The sequence below is a fragment of the Photinus pyralis genome, unplaced genomic scaffold (genome assembly GCF_008802855.1).
Source record: "Photinus pyralis isolate 1611_PpyrPB1 unplaced genomic scaffold, Ppyr1.3 Ppyr1.4_LG5, whole genome shotgun sequence".
In the NCBI taxonomy this organism is placed as follows: domain Eukaryota; kingdom Metazoa; phylum Arthropoda; class Insecta; order Coleoptera; family Lampyridae; genus Photinus; species Photinus pyralis.
The window spans coordinates 48,437,191-48,457,420 of NW_022170596.1; the positions used below are offsets into that span (position 1 = coordinate 48,437,191).

Here is a 20,230-nt window from a genome sequence, read left to right on the forward strand (position 1 = left end):
ATCTAGCGGGAAAGTTGTGGGGTAGTTTTGATTTCTTTGATTCTATATGTTTTTTGGGGTGCTGAATCCGAATCTGAGGTTTGCCAACAAAATTTCTTGACGCAACATTGAAAAAAACACAAAAGAAGTTGAAAAAGATATTTTTTGTCAGTTTTGTGCTTACAACTTGAAAACTATCAACTTTTCGAAAATAACCTTCCTATTCAAAATGAAAGTACATAAAATTTCCTACAGACCCCACTATTTAGTTTTTTTCCTCGATGAACCGTTCGGGCTCGAGCGCCAGTTGAAAATTGGGGTATTTCAGCTGTATCCGCAAATACTCATCTTTTATTATTATTTTATTATTATTCTGTGCAAATATAAATCCGTACTTTTCATTGTCTAATGCTAAGGTAGGGTTTTGTGATTTCTTTATCTGGTTCGCAAGAGAGTGGGAATAGTTTTAGATGGCACAGTATAAGTATTATATATTATAAATAATATAATAATATGATATAGTGTTGTTCGTTAGAAATTAACTTTTCATACAATTCTGGACTACAATAAACACCTTGAATGTTATAAAAATGAGAAAAAAACACCCTTAATGAAATTCAAATAATAGTCGGTAAATGAAAGGAATTCACTTATTGACAACGCTTAATATTAATTTAGGGTTTTAGTGCGAAAAAACTATGTTTTGTGGAGATAGCCGAAATACGCCAAGTTTCAACTGGCGCTTGAGCCCGAACGGTTTATCGAGGAAAAAAACTAAATAGTGGGGCCTGTAGGAAATTTTATGTACTTTAATAAAATTTTAAATAGGAAGGTTATTTTCGAAAAGTTGATAGTTTTCAAGTTGTAAGCACAACACTGCCAAAAAAATATCTTTTTCAACTGCTTTTGTATTTTTTTCAATGTTGCGTCATGAAATTTTGTTAGCAAACCTCAGATTCGGATTCAGCACCCAAAAAAACATATAGAATCAAAGAAATCAAAACTACCCCACAACTTTCCTGGTAAAAATACAATTTAACTGGATAGTAGTACTATGTAGTTAAGGTGCTTTCCATTTCAGCAAACTATTCTCAATAAAGTTGCACCGAAACCGAAGTTTAGTCGGCTACTACAAATTTTCTAACTATTTTATTGCAGGAATTGTTACCGATAATATCAAAGTAACAAATACAAACTTGTATCGTGGGTACACGATTTTCCAAGCTAAAGCATTTCGCTAATGAAGTAGGTATTTGATCTGTGAAATTTATGCAAAATGGAACTGTACTGTTCGTTATACGTATTAGTAGGTATACAAGTTCAACACCAAAGTTGTTTATTTACATAATCTTACACACGTTAATTTCTGTTAATTGTTCAGGTACACATTTTTAGCTGTAAGCAAAGAGTGTAGTATGATCTTTGCTCTAAGTCTAAGTAATAGAACGCGTTCCCCTTTTTTGTACTAGCAGCATACACAGTTTTCAGATTTGGGATCTGTTTCATCCGTGTAGGAGTGGGTGTGGGGAACGCTACTGTAGACTGTAGGTAGAGTGTAGAGGGTAGAGGGCAATGCGAGTCTAAATTTCTGATTCAAGATTTGTAGGCGTGACGATGTAGTGTCTAACTTTCCATTCGGCTCACGTAAAATAAATAATATAGGATCATGAATCTAGGGCAGCCCGTTAGAATAGTAACAAGTTTAAAAAAATTGGCATTCGCGACCGAAGAAACTGCATTTTCACCGCACAGAATCAGCAATAACACGAGAAGAAAGTGACGGGTGCGTGAAGTTAGCACGGTAATGGAGGCACAAACGAAATGTTTTGTGCCAATCGTTTGTGCTTCGTTAGTGCTTGATTGTGCACGAAAAAGTAACCCAACACGTCCACCCCTTTTTAAGGTACAGAGGGTACCCGTTTCCGTGCCAACAACTTCACATACAAATAATTCTTTTTGCATTTTATTGTGAAAAGTGTCTATTTTATCATATTCAAAATCCCCATTCATTCCGGGTCAGGAAATCAGTCAGAATACAAGATGGTTGAATTTTGTATTTTTCACGTATAATTATATGATCAAACGAACTTACCTGTTGTGAAGTTCGATCATAATTATATGAAGCGCTCCGCCTGAGATGATCTAAGACATGTAGTAGGCTTCCTGCGTACAAACCATCACATTTTAAAGAAACTAAATCCTCCCAAGCGCCTCCGTTGTCGGTAGGGAAGAACTCATTTATTTAAAGCTAGGTGTCGCTCAGAGATGATCTGGGTATAAGTCAATGTTAACATTCTGGGTTGGGAGGGTTAGATCATCTCAGGCGGAGCGCTTCATATAATTATGATCGAACTTCACAACAGGTAAGTTCGTTTGATCATATAATTATATTCGCGCTCCGCCCTCTATGATCTAAGACATGTAGATGTTTAAAGCTTGAGCGACACACACAAACTCATTGTTGATTAATGAATTTATTACATTAACCTGACAACTAACTATTAAAATAACTAAACTAAATTACTATATAAACTATCGTATATCACGATAAAACCGCAGTTGCAAACGCACTCCTATTAATAAGTGGTCTATTGTAGTGTTTGGCAAACACTGCTGACGTGGTAGACCATCCCGCCGTTTTATGAATAACGTCTAAAGGCACTCCCTTCCGTGCTGCTGCTGACGTACTCGCATGACGAGTAGAGTGGGCCGTAAACACTGTAGTTTCAATTCCACTTTTTTGTAAAATGCATTTTATCCACCTACTCAAGGTCTGAGCGGTTGCGGCTCGAAAAGGTCTTTTTAATGTTAATAAAAGGCGATGATTAGAAGAGCCTCTCAGCAACGTCGTTTTTTCTAAATAAATTTTAATATTACGTACTACACAGATTTGAGGGTTATCTCTAAAGTGTGGAAAAAACAAAATTGGTTGGAAAGTAGAGTGTCGAGATGTTTTTAGTCGGTCTGGAATCTTTATTTCTATGCCACTAGGAAGCTCTATTATATTTCGGACATCAATCACAGATAAGGTTTGCAGTCTCTGTGCCGTGGCTAAGGCTATTAAAGTAGTTAACTTTTGAGATAATATAGGCAATGGAATATTATTTGAGTCAAGGCTAGACAAATACTTTAACACCACTTGAGGGTCCCAAGAAGCTTCATAGCGAGGCATAGTAGGTCTTAACAATTGGATGCCTTTGAAAAACCTTTTAATATCTGGGTCAACAGCAACTGCTGGAGAGAGAAGAAATGCTAGCGCTGATCGGTAGGAGTTAAGAGTTCCATAAGAGGCCCCTCTTTGAAATTCTTCTGATAAAAATAGTAATACGCGTGAAAAATCACGCACAGTATTATCCATGTTTCTTGATGCGCAGAAACACCACCAGCGTTTCAATCCTGTAGAATACTGTCGCATAGTAGAAGTTGTAACCGATGATAGCATGACGTCTACAGCTTGTATTGGGATTCCTCTCTTGAGGAGTGTGTTCCGGATATACGTCCTGCCACCAGGGAAAGCGTCTTTGCAAGCGGATGTAGACACCTAAAGGGGGAACATAATAAATTACTATCTGGAGAAAACACTAAGGGTTTCTCAACTAATAAGCTAACAAAAGTAGGGAACCATGGCTGTGTCTTCCACAGAGGAACAATAATAATACCTGTAGCTCGGTCTGCAATAATTTTTTGCAGAGTTCTGAGTATTAATGAAAAAGGTGGGAAGGCATAAAATTTTAAATTTGACCAAGAGATTGTAAACGCGTCAACAGTAAGGGCATCGGGATCTCTATGCCATGAAACAAAAGTTTTACATTTTGAGTTAATTCTATTTGCAAATAGATCAATGTCTGGGTAACCAAAAATTTTTACAAGTTGATCAAATGCAGAACTACCTAGTTCCCATTCTGTTTCAGGGACCACATGACGTGATTCTCTATCTGCTTCAATATTTTCAGAAGATGGTATGTAAGATGCAAAAATAAATATTTTTCGCGATTCGCACCACTGCCAGATTTCACGAGCAATATCAGAGAGCCTAGGGTATTGGACTCCTCCCATACGATTAATATAGGAAATTGCTGTAGTATTATCTATTCTTAATAAGACACTGCAATTTGATTTGTCACTAGCAAAGCATTTTAAAGCAAAATATGCTGCTAGCAATTCTAAATGATTAATATGATATGACCGTTCTTTCAGTGTCCAAAACCCATAGGTTTTCTCTTTATTACAAGTTGCACCCCAACCTGAATTACTGGCATCGCTAAAAATTTCTAAACAGTAACGCTTTGGTAAAAGGGATTGTCTAGCTTCAGACATGTGATCTTTCCACCATATCAGATCGTTTCGACAATTATTTGAAAACGTCAAACGACGATTGTAATTATTGGATCCTCTTAGACCTAAAAATTTTTCCCTTTCCAACCTTTTTGTATACAGCCACCCATACGGCACTGCAGGGCAAATTGCCACAAGCATTCCTAATAAACGTGCAAACTTACGAACAGAACACATATTTTTTTGCTAGTACATCCTTAATAAATAAAATAATTTTAAAACTTTTGTCATCAGGAATGCTTAGCGTTAAAGAATTAGTATCAAAATTAAAACCTAGAAACCGACACTGCTGAGAGGGTTGAAGTTTACTCTTTTCGAAATTTATCACAAATCCCAGAGATTCTAAAAGGGATACAGTATTAACAACATTCTCTGTACAGTGCTCTTTAGATCGTCCAATTAACAAAAAATCGTCTAAATAAACTACCGATGAAAAACCTAGTAATCGCAGGTAAGCGACAATAGGTTTTAACAATTTAGTAAATACATAGGGGGCTGTACACAAGCCAAAAGGTATACATTGAAATTCATATAATTCTTTCATAAATTGAAATCTAATAAACTTTCTATGAGCAGTACATATGGGTATAAGAAAATAAGCTTCTTTGAGATCTAAAGTTGCCATGAAAAATCCAGAGTGAAGTAGCTTGCTAGCTGCATTTCTATCTTCCATTTTGAAATGTTGCACACGTATAAAACTATTTAACTTTTTTAAATTTAAAATAAGACGTTTTGAACCGTCTGGCTTAGGTACTAAGAAAATAGAAGACAGAAATTGTTGTTTACATGGAGAACACCTACGAATTGCTCCAATTTCTAATAGATGTGACAAAGCTGTATTGATTTCTAATATTTCTGTTGATGTCCACGATTTTTCAGCAGGGCTAGGGCATGAAAGTATCTTTTGAGTAAATGGAATGCGATACCCTCTGATCCAACTCAAAAGAATAGGGTCTGATGTAATTTTAGACCACTCCGCAACAAAAAGGGCTAAACGACCAGCATGTGTAGTATTTTTACTTACATTGCTGACTGTCGTATTCAATATTTCTTCGCATCGTCTTTCTTGTAAGGGCGTCTGTAATTCCTTCCTGACGACCGAGGAAGATGTCCCTTCTGTGAGGCTTGTCGTCGTCCGTCCTGTTTGAAGGGAACTTTCTGAATTCGACGAGGTGGAAAAAAGGACGGACGTTTGGAGTTTAAATTATAGCTGGTAGACGGTTTGGCCGATGGAGTCTTAGTTTTTAGTTCGGCGGAAGACCTTTCCAATACTTTTGCAGATTTAATCCGCTCTCCAAGATCGGTACCAAACAACCACTCGTCATTTGAGCCAGAGAGAACCGTATTACGTAGCTTATTGTTCAGTCCCGATGACGACAAAATTTTTCTCGACATGGATTCTGAATGAAACAGATCAGCTAGCAGTCGACCTGCATCACTTGCTGTTTCCAGAAGCGAGTTGTTTGTGTCAATTCCCTCCAAAAAATGAGAGACGAGGGGACCCAGTGCTGCTATGCAACTTGAAATTTGCTGCTGTTTTAAAATAAGTCTTTCATCTCTCTGTACTGCTGCTTCCGAAAGAGCACCTCGTACCTCGAGATTCAATTTTGGTACATTAGTCACATTCGCTAATGGTGGGTATTTCTGAAGGAGTCCTTTACGAACATCATCTGATAATCCATCCTTCAAAATTCGATTCCACCTCACTGCAACTTCTGGATGAATCGCAGTTCCAATATTTGTAGCTGAAGATGTTTCACCTAATAAGGCAAGAATATTCTCCGAAAGAGATTCCTGTTTCTCAGTCATTTCAGGCTGTGGCAATGGCAGTATGTCATTAAGAGACCCTGAAAAGTGTCTCAATTAGGACCAAATATCGACTTTAATGTGAATAACCAACAACTATGTCGTTGGAAATTATGCTTATAGCACAATTTATTTAAAAGCTTATAGCTAACAGGACCCAGTAACGGCCCTTGACAAGACAAAAGGAACCAACAACTATGCTGTTGGAAATTATGTTTATAACATAATTGAATGCTCCATGAAGCTTATAGCTTAAGTGTAAAATTTTGTAAGCACCGCAAACAGTATCTAAAACAAAATGTAAAAAAAAAAAATTTACATTTACCCATATTAGAAACAGAAGCAATCTGTGGAGTATCAAGGCTAGAAGCAGGACGGCTTTCAATTTCAACAGGTGAACCCATCTCAACCGAAGATGTTCTACGTTGTCTCGATGAGTGATGTAAAGACCTGGGTATCGATTCCCGAAGTTAGTCGATATGCTCCGTGATGTGCATGTGATGTGACTGGCTGCCATGACGTCATGATCGTATACGATAGGGATAAGTTCAAGTTTAGCTGCATTCCCGAATCGCGAACAAACTGTATGCGCTAACCAATCACAGACAAGAATTGAACTGTCATTTGTCAGTTTTGTATTTTGTTTCGTTTTTGCATTAAGGATACTGTTATTAATAACCAGAAAATCCTCGAACAATTCCATGTTTTATTTCACAGAAAATATGTGAATTTATAGGTTAGGGCACTGAATAACCTCTATAGCAAAACAGCTGCAAGATCCGTCCTGTAGCTGGAACTGCGCATGACTTTCACGCAACGAGTGGTCTAGACCAGTCGTTGCGTTCGATCAACTTTTCGCTCGATGTGGTAGGTTCGAGAATGCAGTGACATTCACGTTCACATCAAGGTCAGTCGATGTGAACAAAGCACATCTTCGGGAATCGACGCCCTGGAGCGAGACCGTGAACGTCTATTGCGCCGACGTTTTTTCCTTTTTAGCTTCTTTTCCAGTCGCTTGATACGTGAGAGTAAATCACGCTCGCTAAAATTTTCACGATCACGTGAAGCAGAAGAAGAGGAGTCATCCTCGTGATCCATCATAAATAACTTAAACACTTAAAATTCACACCAACAACGTTAATTAAAACGGTGTAAAAATATAATTAAAACCGTAGAAAATCCGGATGAAATCAGATAATTTACGTAAACTAAAAACAATGTGGCGTTTGTTACACAAAAAAACACAATGAGTTCTTCCCTACCGACAACGGAGGCGCTTGGGAGGATTTAGTTTCTTTAAAATGTGATGGTTTGTACGCAGGAAGCCTACTACATGTCTTAGATCATAGAGGGCGGAGCGCGAATATAATTGCACAAGAGGTTTGTATTTTAGCGAGTAGATTTGGGTTGTTTAGGTATTGAAAATCTGTTGCCTAGCAATTAGACGAGAAAAACTGTCAACTAATAAAAATGCGACACTGAAGGTGGAACATTTTTAAGTTGACAGTTTTTCGAATTGAATTGCTAAAAGGCAACAGATTTGAATTGCAACAACACAAATTTACTCGGTTTCAATACAAACCTCGAGTGTAATTCGGCAGGACAATTTAACGAACAAGAAATTCAATAGTGCATTTGTCGCTGGAAAAGTTGCAGGTAACTTTTGCCGCTGTCAAGGTGACAATTACACTGCGGCTTATACATGAGTTAAATTGTCCAAAAAAATTCATAACTTTGTTATTTCAGTGAAATTTGACAAAGATGTATAAAATACAAAATCAATTTGCCTATTATACATTAGCTAAAACTTTATTACACATTAGACTTAAAAGAACAAATAAAAACATTATTTCAATTCAAAGTAATGGTAATTTTCCATTCTTGAACAACAATTAAACTGATTTTACTGTTTTCCACAATTCATCATATTTAATCTTTACTTATACGTGTCTATGAGGTATCTTGAAAGAAAATGATGATGTAATTGTCCTAAGTGAAAATGTTCTAATACTGACCTGGGCGGGGCCGAGCACACATTTTATTACACACTGACCAATTCAGGCTACTTTCAGCGTTTATTATATCCTTGCCAACAAAGGTCATTGAAAGCAGAAAGCTGAATGAGTTTGGAAAGTAATTTAGACCTTCAGTGGCGTTCATTGCTAAAAAATATAGAATAGCGACTTATTTTGTAATAAATTAAACAAATATAGCAAACGAGCTCGTGCGTATTATATGGCTAAAGCTATGCTCATTTTAAATTTCGTGCAATTCTGTTCATAACGAGGTTCATAACTAACGGAGATGTCAAAAGAGCCTACCTTATTTTTTGGCCTACATTGCCAATTCACGATGGGCAAATTTGATAAAGGACCCATCTACAAAATTTGATAGTAATCGGTGCATTTGTTTTCGAGATATCGTGCTAACGGACGGACGGACAGATACCACAAAATTATGAACTCGCTAGGAGCTTGTGACTAATTCATACTCAAATGTTTTTACATTTTTGAACGAGTTTATGAATTTCCGTGTTTTCACTGTCGTTTGAGTATTATCTCTATAAAAACATAGATGGTTCATTTTGGTTTTTTTCGAATCTCATCGGAACTGATCGGAATTTCTAGGGTATATTATGTCTCTGCTAGTTGTATATATAGACTTACGGTATCTTTTGTTTATCTGCATAGCTTTATCCTTTCTATATACCTATAATACAGTCTGAGGATTACATCAGCACTTCCACGTAGTGTCAACATCTATTGAGCCTTCACTTCTAGAGATAACAATACTTCCTCCAAAGTGTTCAATTAACTTGTACTACCCGCTCATAGACCCACACATGAAATCCTACACTTTTCCACTTATCAGACCTGATACCTTTAGCTGTTCCTCGTCGTTCCTTTGAAAATAGCTGCATGTTTGCAAAAAAGCTGATACGTGATGTTCGTTTGTGGGCGTCCTAATGTAGGTTTCTTCCCAATCATTTTTTGCATATATCGTTCAGACAATCTTTACCTGGTACGGAAATTGACGCTACATGGCTGATGGCACACACAATCAGCTGCGTGGAGATGAGCAATGAAATATTGTATGCAGTCATTGACTGAAAATGGTCAGTCATCTAATGCACCACCGTTTGATAGTTTTACCAAAATCGGTTGTCCTAATTTTTTAATTGTCCACGTAGGACCATTTCTATTATTAAAATCTACAATTGTTCAAGAAAGGGGGCAGTGAATTTTAAGTGCACATTTTTTCCCAAAATGGTGGCCATTGAAATATTTTAAAACTAAATTCGCGTCAGATTAACAATGAGACCTTTGGTGGCAGACATTGTAATTACTGTTGGTTGGTTAAAACTGCCATTTTGTTTATTTACAATTGCCAAAAGTAATCAATATTGTAGTTTTTACGGCTGTAAAAGTAAATTCACTTGCAAAAATTTCATTTGCAATCAATGTAATTACACCTTAACAAGCAAGGATAGTTTAAAACGTCAAATTGTATTACGTTACTTTTAAGTGATTTAAATGTGATCAGTGCAATTTTGTAACCAACAATAGCATAACTTTAAAGCGGCATATTCACATTCACATTCACATTAGAGATGCCACAAATAGTAAGTAAACTTTAAATCGTCATATGTTAAAGTACGACACATGGAAGAATACCTACATAGTGTTTAAACTGTGGTCAGTGTAATTATGCACGTAGTCTAAGTAAAGTTGTTTTAAAACAAAATCAACGCAAGGCGAGTTGTACAGTTGTACGAGTGCGCTAGAAATTGAATGATGTGATCTTTATTGGTAATTAGAAAATTGAGTTGATTGCGGGTTCAAGCTAATACAAAACAGCCTCCAGCTGGCACAATGGAGACTTGTGCCATTGCAAAGTCGTTTTGAATTCAAGTTTCTCGACAGCATTACATAGCTGTCCTTTTGTGCATTTTCCAACTCATGTTGGAAGGTAGATACTATTATGGTCACTTTATCCGTACGTCCGTCCATCCGAGGCCTTAACTACTCCTACAGTTTACAATGTATTTAGTTATGTTTGAATTCGGTAGCTTATAGCTCTGGCGATTAAGTGTGCATGCAATATCAACTATCTTATTTATCAAGATATCTTATTGAAATTTACTCACGGATGCTTCTGTTAAAGACAAACATTTCTTATATTGTAAACATTAAATGTGCGCATACGCAGTCTATGCGCATTCTGTGCAGTGCAGTGTATCAAAATGTTTCTTTGACATTTTAACCATTGATGCTTCTAGTAAACAAAAACATAGAGCGCGTAGCTATGGCCTTTTGAGAAGTACTGATCAATGCATGGAAAATGCGCTGAAGTTACTTGCCTTACGACGAAAACCTTTTTACTTGTTTTAAATTTTAACCAAAAATTCTTCGAATAAAAACGAGGACGTCGCATATTATGAAAATCAGATGTGCGCATGCGCAAACTGCGTAATATCATACTATTTATGAAGATATCTTTTTTAAATTTTAATCACATGTTTCTCTAGTACAGACAGGCATATCTCTTAATATGTCGTGATATCGCCATTCAACATATTTACTAATCTTTCGCTTACTCTCGAAGCAAGACCGTCGGAGTCAGTTCATGTATGTATGTCTTCATTGAATACAGCTGTAACTATATCTTTCGTCAATAGTTGTGGGTTGAGCTTCATAAATTCAGAATCAAGTCTCTATTCTGTGATTCCAGATCACGCATGTTTTGGATCACATGTAACTCATAAAAATTGTTCCAAACATCCCCACTCTTGACGCAAGCTTCGACGACGACTACACGTCTTCCATGTACCCCAACTGGCGCTTATTGACCAACTCCACCAACTACTATTGGTAATCCACCAAACGGCTCGGTGCACTTCGACAGTAGTTGTAAATTTCTGTCCACAGTTTTAAGAAGATATACGCGACATATAGATATTTCCTTTTTCCTTTCCTCCTCTTAAAGTTGGAGCCAAACGTGTTGGAGTCACTGATCTGGAAAAACCACGACCGCCCAAAATTTTTGATGTAAGGGCTTTATACACAAATGTTTTCCCAGTACCTCCACCACCGAAAAGAAAGAAGCATTTTTCTGAACTTTCTTCATTCATCGCATCTATGATTTTATCTCACGGTTCTCATTGTTCTTTCGAATATTACTGAATGAAGGTTGGAAAAATTATCTGAAGCGTCGCCTTTCATTGCTAAAAATGCATTAAAAATTTATCACATTTTTTTAATCCTCCATCTTTTCTCATTGTTCCCTTGTAATGAGGACCGCAATAACTTATTCATTTTAATATTTTTCTTGCGACAGAAGTAGCAATGTCACATACAAATCAATTTTTCATATTCACATAAAAAAGCACCTTTCCATCAATTATAATTATGTCGTTGATAGTTACTTTTAAGGAACAGTTTTAATTGCATTGAATATAACGAAATAATTGAGATAATTCCATCTGCAATTGTAACGAGCACGCTTTTTTCATTTCGCGAACGACCGTAGGGCGTAAAAGTCTTGTAATTAAAAAACGCACCCCGAATGAGCTGTGGAATCAATTAACTCGAATTGCTTTCGCCTTTAATAGGTTCGAGATATTCTGAAAAAAAACGGAATTTGAAGATTAAAAAGAAGGCTACCGCGGAGTTAATTCGTCAGTTCATTCGAACCACAATAAGCTTTACCAATTCATTCCGTGTATTTCACCTTGAGTAACTTATTTTACGAAATTATTTACCTGTCCGTTTCCGAAAATAATTATCCAGTTGCGTTCGACTCGTAATCCTCGAAATTAATTGGATTAAATTAACGGGGTACAACTCGTATCCAATTTCGCATTTTATGGCTATGGGGACTGTTGGCCGAGATTATGAACATTTGAAACTCATATTCATTTTTATCTGCAGTAGAAGTAGGAAATGATGTTGAAAGGAAAGGTTCAGAATGAAGTTATTATGAACTGTCATTATAATAGGATAGTTCTTAAATCTTCAGAAAGTAACGAAAGGAGGATGAAAGGAGGTTCTAGAGGTGTTTCAGCCTCCGCTACCGTAAACGAACGCTGTAATTAATCCGCAGTTTGCATCCGTTCACGTTAAAATATTTCAATTATTTTTGTTGCGTCCGAAAGCTAATAATAATAGTGATTTATTCTTAGAATTGTGAATTACAATTATCGAAACGTCAAAGGATATTATATAACAAACATATTAGGATAAACAAACGACATAAAAACTGTATATATAGACTATACTATAAAATATCAAGCGAACCTAGAATAGCAATATGTTCTTTGAATTCCTGTACAGAATAAATTGAGTTGCTTTGTAATATTTTTTTAAGACTAGTTTTGAATTCGTGAAGGTTGAGATTTCTTAAATGTTTTGGGAGGAGATTAGTAGGTATGGTTGTGTTTGCGAATTGCGAATTGTTTCCCTCTTGTGTTGTGTTCATGCATTTTTCCTACTGTATCAAATTTCTTAATGTTTTTATGCACATAATAAAGAAATTTTTGGATGTAAATACAGGGCAATGGTAAGATTTTAAATTTTACGAAGGTGTATTTACACGTTTCTAAATATGGGAGGTTGCATATCAGACGAATTAGGTATGCGTTTTTGAAGAATGAAGTCTGTATGCTTGCCTGCTCGATCCCCAACAAGCAATGTTGTAGCTCAAGTGTGGGTAGACCACTGCATAATAAGCTCTAATTAGCATATTGGAGTCAAATTTTTTTTAAAGCTCTTGTCATTTAGAAGCTGAGGGCAAATATAATTATAATATTTTAGAATTTCAACTCTGTTAAGCAATTTATTATTTAAGTGATTTTGGTTTCCCTTTTGGGGCCGTGTACTTTAATTTCCGACAACACGTTTTGGTTAAATTTTTTTACCCATTCTTCGGAAACTAGACTCTTGTCGCATTGTGGGTAAACTGCACTGCTCACAACACGTAATGGGTATAAATTTCGGACACTGTCCGATTTCGGCTATTGAGAATAACATATACCTATTTACTTGTCGTGCCTTCTTGGTGCCTAGTATGTCGAGACCAAACGAGACTAGACGAGATGATCCGTTATGTACGCAAGTTCCTCATTTAATGGTTGAGTTCTGAGGTGTACTTAGGCAGACAGCTAATGATATTAATTGGACAGACGGAATTGCGAAACAAAATGGTGGAAAATTAAATACTGAATAATAAATACGATTAGCAAAGCATTTCAGGTTCTATGTCAGGCGTTAAACTTCCGGATTTAGGAGCATCACTTGGGAAGCAGGTTTTTAATTGGTACAAACTACCTCGTGAAATACGCCAAGTGACGAGGGTATGAATGTAGATTTATCAATTAACCGCACCTACACTCTGTAGAATATACCTAACCTAATTGCAGTCACATCTGGCTGAAAGTACAACATATTAGCGAGATCAAGCCTTTTCCCATAATTGCACCCGTAAAATGTATAAAAAGTTGTACCTATAGATAGTCAGTGCCTTAATCAATTTTATGTTTTCCATTTAAAACGAATTCGTTGAAGGATTATGCGGTATTAGGTAGATAGGTATTTGTTTGGCGCAAAACACACGTTTATTTTAACATGTGGAATAGACCGTCGTGTATAAGTAAATCCAATTTGAAATTTGTGGATTGAATTATTTTTATGTATTGGAAATCGATGTTATTCATCACAGCTTGGCAGCTCACATATTTAGGTACAGTAGATATAGGTACGGCGTAAATAATTAATATATCGTGTGGTATAATAAACGATTGTCGGATGGTCGAATTTTAATCTCGAAGCGAATTCAACCAACTCTTAATTTAAGAGTATATAACCATTGACTTTATACACTATAGACAAACGGAGAAATAGGGAAAAATGGCAGCCGCTTACTGTAGCGAATATTTGCGTTAAATAGGCAACTTATTAAACACATTGCAATGCACGTACTAATGATGACGTCGAATGGGACGACATATGAACGCAAGCAAATTTATGACGTTTCATTCGTTTAATTTTTGATTCTGTACATTTTTGTTTGAACTACTCTTAATAGTATTACAAAGACCATTTACAAAATTTAAAGTTCTTAGCAACAATTTAACAGATATGGCCGATGCCACAGCGTTTTTTCCTATTTTCAAAGGATTTGTGTAAAATTAATAGTTCCTTGGCGTCATTATGGTTTGATGTGGTTTTCTGAGAAGCTGTTCACATCGTGTGCAATTAAACTTTTCGATCGCAAAGTAGATCAACTCACTCTTCCAGTAATGTACCTAGTGTTATCAACTTCAATGTCTAAGATGGAGTTTTCTAATGACGACTGAAAAAATGCAGAAGATGAACATGATGGCGATTCTGAACATTTCGTCGAAGCAAATAACACCCACTCTTTCTTGACGATAAAGTATACATACTAACTTTTTAGTTTAATTTGTTCGAACTATGCTGAATTATATCCTGTAGTGGATTTTGTTATGTTCGGCACGTAGTCTTCAAGTCGAATAATTCAGAATACCAGTATTCGTTTGTACACTTAATATATTTCATAGTAAGTCAGTAAAAAAGCATAACCTAAAAAGTACATGTCATTTCCTCTGTGTCTCCCGTTCCGTCTACGTACACATATATATAACACTCTTCCCCACAAAGAATAATTCATTACAATGGTATAAATGAGTAACATGAGAAAGAACTAATTATTTCTGAAAGAAAATAATATTACAAGTCTAATCTGGTTGGTGGTTTCCTTGTTCGGGTCGACCTTCGTGGAATAGTTGATCCCTGTTCACGTTCAATTGGTTCTTCCGCTGAACTTGTAGGTATCGTTGCATCCAAAATTGGAATTGTATCATTGGGTCCATGATTTCCTTCAGGTACTGGTAATCCTTCGGACTCTACCTCTGTAGGTGGTGGTTCAATTTTAGGTTTTACTTGAGGCTCCTGAATTTCTTTGGTTGGAACATATTGCCGGTTTTCTACTGCGGTTGCTTTCATTTGATCCACATGGTAGTTATGTACAATTCCATCTACAATAACGTTATAATGTAGATGTCCTGTTTGTGATGTTACCACGCCATATTTCCATTTATAGACCTTGTTAGCGTAACACCTCACTTGAACCCTGTCACCAATGCTGAATTTCCGAGCCATACATATTCTCCTTTCTCTATTATCCTGTTCCGATTTTACATTTCGTTTCACTAGATCGATCTTGGTCCTTATGGGTCTTTTGAACATCAGTTCTGCAGGGCTTATACCTGTGGTTGAATTTGGTAACTTCCTATACTGCAGTAAAAGTTGACATAATTTAAAATGTAGATCTCCCGGTTCGTTCATCATACTGCGCAATCCCTTTTTTACCACTTGGACATATCGTTCAGCTTGTCCATTTGTCGCAGGGTGATAAGGTGCGATGCATTTGTGGTGAATTCCATTTGATTTTAAAAACATTTCAAATTCTGTCGATTTCAGTTGGCTGCCATTATCCGATACTACTGTAACTGGTAATCCAAAACGAGAGAAGATGTCACGAAGAATGCGTATTGTAGCATTTGCAGTAATATTTTTCATCGGTATTGCCTCTATCCATTTTGTGTAAGCATCTACGATAATAAGGATGTAAGTGTTCATAAAAGGTCCTAGGTAGTCAATATGGATACGTTGCCATGGGGATGATGCATATTCCCAAGGATGGTATACTTTGGCAGGCGAGTTTGCTACATTCGAACAATGCATGCAATGTTTGCTCAGTGCTTCAATGTCGGAGTCTATTCCTTTCCACCATACATAGCTACGCGCGAGTGCCTTCATTTTAACAATGCCAACGTGAGCACTATGAAGTTCTTGTAAAATTTTGTGTTGTAAAGATTTTGGTATGACAACCCGTATTCCCTTAAAAATACAACCGTCCAACAATTCAAATTCGGTTTGCGAATAGCCTGTTGGTAACAAGTTACCAGCTTGTAGAGATAAATATAAATTTTTAAGCTCTGGATCCTTTAGCGTTTGATTTTTAATTTCTTTCTGGGTCACTGGAAGTAGGTCGATTTGGTGAATTTGTAGAACGGATTCTGTATTGATTTCTTTTCCATCGATTTCTGTGGGTAAAGGAAATCTTGAAAGGTAGTCAGCATTGGCATGATCTTCATTTCGCCTATACTCGATTTGGTAATCAAATCCAGATAAAAAGTTTGCATAATGCAACATCCTGGTGGCGGATGTAGCAGGCATTTCCTTGTTTGGATGAAAAATTGCTGTAAGCGGCTTATTATCCGTAACAAGAATAAATTTTCGACCATAACAAATATTGGAAAAAATGCTTAAGACCCCAAATTATTGCTGTTGCTTCCTTGTTTATGTGACTGTACGATTTTTCACTTTTGGACAAAGACCTTGACGCGAAAGCAATAGGTCTTTCTGCTCCGTCAGGATATCTGTGTGACAGTACGGCGCCTAATCCTTCTGGTCCAGCGTCTGTGGCTAGAACTAATGCTAGTTCCATATTAAAATGTGTAAGAACCTTTGGACTAACGAGTTCTTCCTTAATTTGACGAAATGCTGTTTCACATTCTTTGGACCATACAAATTTTGCATTCTTGACAAGTAATGCGTATAAAGGTGCCAGTTTCGAAGACACATTTGGAAGGAACCTGTGATAGTAATTTATCAACCCGAGTAACTTCCGTACCCCCTGTACGTCTTTAGGCTGAGGAGCGTTTTTGATTGAGTCAATTTTGTCCGGCATGGCATGTAATCCTGATTCATCAATTACATGACCCAAATAATTGATTGATTTCTTGAAGAACTCGCACTTCCTTTTATTCAAATGTAAGCCCCTTGTACGTAACCTGTCAAGGGTTAGCTTCAACCTGTGGATTGTTTCTTGGTAGGTCGAGCCTTGGACTTTAATATCATCGATGAAGCAAGTAACTCCGTCTAATCCACTTAGTAATTGGTCCATAAAAAGTTGCCAACAGTTTGGCGCTATTTTTACTCCAAACATAAGGCGTTTTACCTTGTAGGTACCCAAATGTGTTGAAATTGCTTGTAACATTGCAGTTTCTTCATCGACTTCCATATGAAGGTAAGCTTGACTAATGTCCAGCGAGCAAAAATATTTACCTCCTTCCATACTGGCAAAAATATCTTGTATTCTGGGTATAGGGTACTTGTCATTTCGAATGTGCTTATTTATTGTGCCTTTGTCAGCACATAGGCGTATAGTTTCCCATTTTTCTTAATTACTGGAACTACCGCGGAACCCCAGTTTGAATGTACCACTTTTTCGATAATGTCTGCTTTTTCGAGTCGTAGAATTTCTTCTTCGACACGAGTTTTTAATGCGTATGGTACTGGTCGTGCCTTCATAAAAATTGGTGAAACTGATTCATCATTTAATTTTATGGAACATTTGTAGTCAGGAATTTTCCCAATTTCGTCCACAAATAAGTCTTTGTAATTATCAAGCAGAGTGTTCAGTTTCTCACTTGTAGTGTAACAGGAAACATTTTTGATATCCGGCCAGTTCAGCTTAATTTTCTTTAACCAATCTCTCCCAAAGATTGCATCAACATCCTGATCGATAATGTAAACATCACCATTTTGTACTTGGTGTTCGTAAGTGACTTGAACATTTGCAACCCCAACCGGCTTAATGATTTCCCCAGTGTACGTACGTAATTTAATTGATGTTGGCAATAACTTTTTATTTGGACATATTTTTGTAAATTGTCGTAATGACATGGAAGTGATGGCGGCTCCTGTATCGAGCTCCATGTTGGTTGGTGTATTGTCGATATTTACTTTTAGCAAAATTTTATCGTTGTTAATGTCGTTTGTCTTGTAAATATTTAATGCATGAATTGAATAAATATCGGCACCATCGTCTGAATTTGAATCAACATCAACTTGATGTTGTTTCCGTGTAGTTGAAGTTTTGTTTGGTAATTTTGCATTATTCGCGGATTTTAAACAAACATTTGCCAAATGGCCTTTGGTTCCACATTTTGTACAAGTTTTCAATTTAGCAAAACAATCATTGGCATTGTGGTTTTGATTACCACATCTAAAACACTTCCCAAATAAAGAGGCTATTCCACAAGGCTTTGTGGTATTGTAATTTTTCCTTTCAAACTTCTTTTTTGAAGTCGAAGGTTTGCTATTTTCATTAATTTTACTAACAAGATTTATTTGACTCGAGTTGCTTTGCAGCTGTTTACTTTCACATTTCGACATTTCTATGGACAATGCTAATTCAACAGCTTTATCAAATGTAAACGTGGGAGCAGTTTGCTGTAACAACCGTTCCCGTATGTCGTTGTCGCGAATACCTTTTATAAATTGTGATCTGAGGTGAGTGTTTATTGTAGGTTTATCACACTCAATGCACTTAAAATTACAGTTTGTAGTTAAACGTTTTAATTCGGCAACAAAATTTGCTATTGATTCACCCTCGTGCTGTACCCGTAAGGAAAACCGATGCTGTTCTGCAATTTCACTTGGTGGTGGACATATGTGCATCTTCAACAACTGTACAACCTCCTTATATGTTTTAGAGCTGGGCGAGTCAGGTGACGTAATGTTTGAGAGCGTTTGGTACATCTTTGGCCCTAAATAGTTTAGAAAAATTTGTACTTTTTTTCTATCAGCTTCTGGAGTTTCATCCGTAATGCCACGTAAACTTAAATGGTTTTCGAGTCTTTGGATGTATGTATTAAACGACTCGTTGTTTTCATCGAATGGTTGCAAATGTATGTACAGTCTCTTGTAAAAGTAATGTCCCTCGGATACCTACCACTGTAGCATAGGCAACCAACATCCCAGCCGACTAGTTCAAGTTGGATTTGCGGGTGTGGGAGGTAGGTAGGTATCTAATGCGGTTCGTTTTCAGCAGGTATTCCCACTTTGCCAAACTAAAAATAAGTTAGTAGAATGAAAATGAATGGCATTTATTAGCTCAAAAGATCTGCGCTGCTTTAATCTATCCTTGGTTTAATACAATAGAAATTTTTACATTTCTTTCAATTGGTTTGGTGCGTTTTAAATTTGGAAATAGTTTAGCTAAAATAATGACCTTTTACTTTTAATTTTTTCGAGTAGATTTTCTTCTAACAAAATAAATGTGATGATTTTGTCGTTTTATACTGACATTGAAATTGATGTCTCATTATTAATTACTCGGGCCTCCTAATGGAATGCGATTATCTGCACTGGAAGCGCGACAATGCCGTTCCTTTTGTAACTACCACCTCCCACTCCTTTCAAACCCCGGGATGACACCCGCGGAAAAATTCAGCTGTTTTAATTATTTTTCCCTAATTTCTAATCATTTCACCTGCATGAAAAAGCCGGTTTAACTGGTAACTAATTTTTTTGTCAAAAATATACCTATAACCTGGACTAAATATCCTTATAATATGCCTACCTACTCAAAAATATGCAACGTAAAAGCTCTCCTAAACTAAATTCGATATTAAATCAACCACGACCAAGTATCACAAATGCATATCATTTAATTTCTGATGCTAGTTACAAAAGAAAGGTATTGTTGCACAGTGCACTTGTAGGGCAATTAATCGCATTCCATGAGGAGACCTACTCGCAAGTAATTATTAATGACACTGGAATTTCAATGTCATTAAAGGACAAGAATATCACCTTTATTTCGTTAGAAGAAAACCTACTCAAAAAATTAAAAAGTGAAAGGCCATTATTTTGTCTTAATAGTCTCTAGCTAAACTATTTGCAAATTTAAAACGCACCAAACCAATTGTAAGAAATGTAAAAATGTTTACTGCACCAAGCCAAGGATATGCAGCGCAGATCCTTTGAGCTAATAAATCGATGGCATTCACTTTTATTCTACTAACTAGTATTTAGTTTGGCTAAATGGGAATATCTGCTGAAAATGAACCGCATTAGATAGCTACCTCGCACACCCGCAAATCCAACTTGGACTAGGCGGCTGGGATGTTGGTTGCCTATGCTACAGTGGTAGGTATCCGAGGGACATTACTTTTACAAGAGACTGTACACCGTCAACCGTGTAGATCTGGTTTCGTAAAATGTGATTGTTGCGGATT

General features: G+C 36.6%; 2 protein-coding genes across 2 annotated transcripts; both read right to left on the reverse strand.

Moving 5' to 3' along the window:
* Positions 1 to 2,196: 2,196 nt before the first annotated feature.
* Positions 2,197 to 6,638, reverse strand: LOC116171146. Its single transcript, XM_031487833.1, has 3 exons — positions 6,446 to 6,638; positions 5,339 to 6,161; positions 2,197 to 3,520 (listed from the first exon to the last, which is right to left on the reverse strand). The coding sequence occupies exons 1-2, from the start codon at positions 6,522 to 6,524 to the stop codon at positions 5,356 to 5,358; spliced, it is 885 nt and encodes a 294-aa protein (XP_031343693.1). The 5' UTR covers positions 6,525 to 6,638; the 3' UTR covers positions 2,197 to 3,520; positions 5,339 to 5,355.
* A 7,368-nt stretch (positions 6,639 to 14,006) lies between these two features.
* On the reverse strand, positions 14,007 to 16,285 carry LOC116171144 (uncharacterized protein K02A2.6-like). The gene is made up of 2 exons (XM_031487832.1): positions 14,568 to 16,285; positions 14,007 to 14,469 (listed from the first exon to the last, which is right to left on the reverse strand). Exon 1 carries the CDS (start codon positions 15,957 to 15,959, stop codon positions 14,868 to 14,870), a length of 1,092 nt encoding a protein of 363 aa, XP_031343692.1. The 5' UTR covers positions 15,960 to 16,285; the 3' UTR covers positions 14,007 to 14,469; positions 14,568 to 14,867.
* Positions 16,286 to 20,230: the final 3,945 nt, after the last annotated feature.

What these genes read in the sequence shown, in the direction of transcription:
- LOC116171146 (XM_031487833.1), bottom strand. Translation starts at nt 6,524, where the DNA reads ATGGGTTCACCTGTTGAAATTGAAAGCCGTCCTGCTTCTAGCCTTGAT. An exon ending in TGCTTCTGTTTCTAATATGG is followed by an intron (nt 6,162 to 6,445) that starts GTAAATGTAAAT and finishes GACACTTTTCAG; the next exon opens with GGTCTCTTAATGACATACTG.
- LOC116171144 (XM_031487832.1), bottom strand. Translation starts at nt 15,959, where the DNA reads ATGAAGGCACTCGCGCGTAGCTATGTATGGTGGAAAGGAATAGACTCC.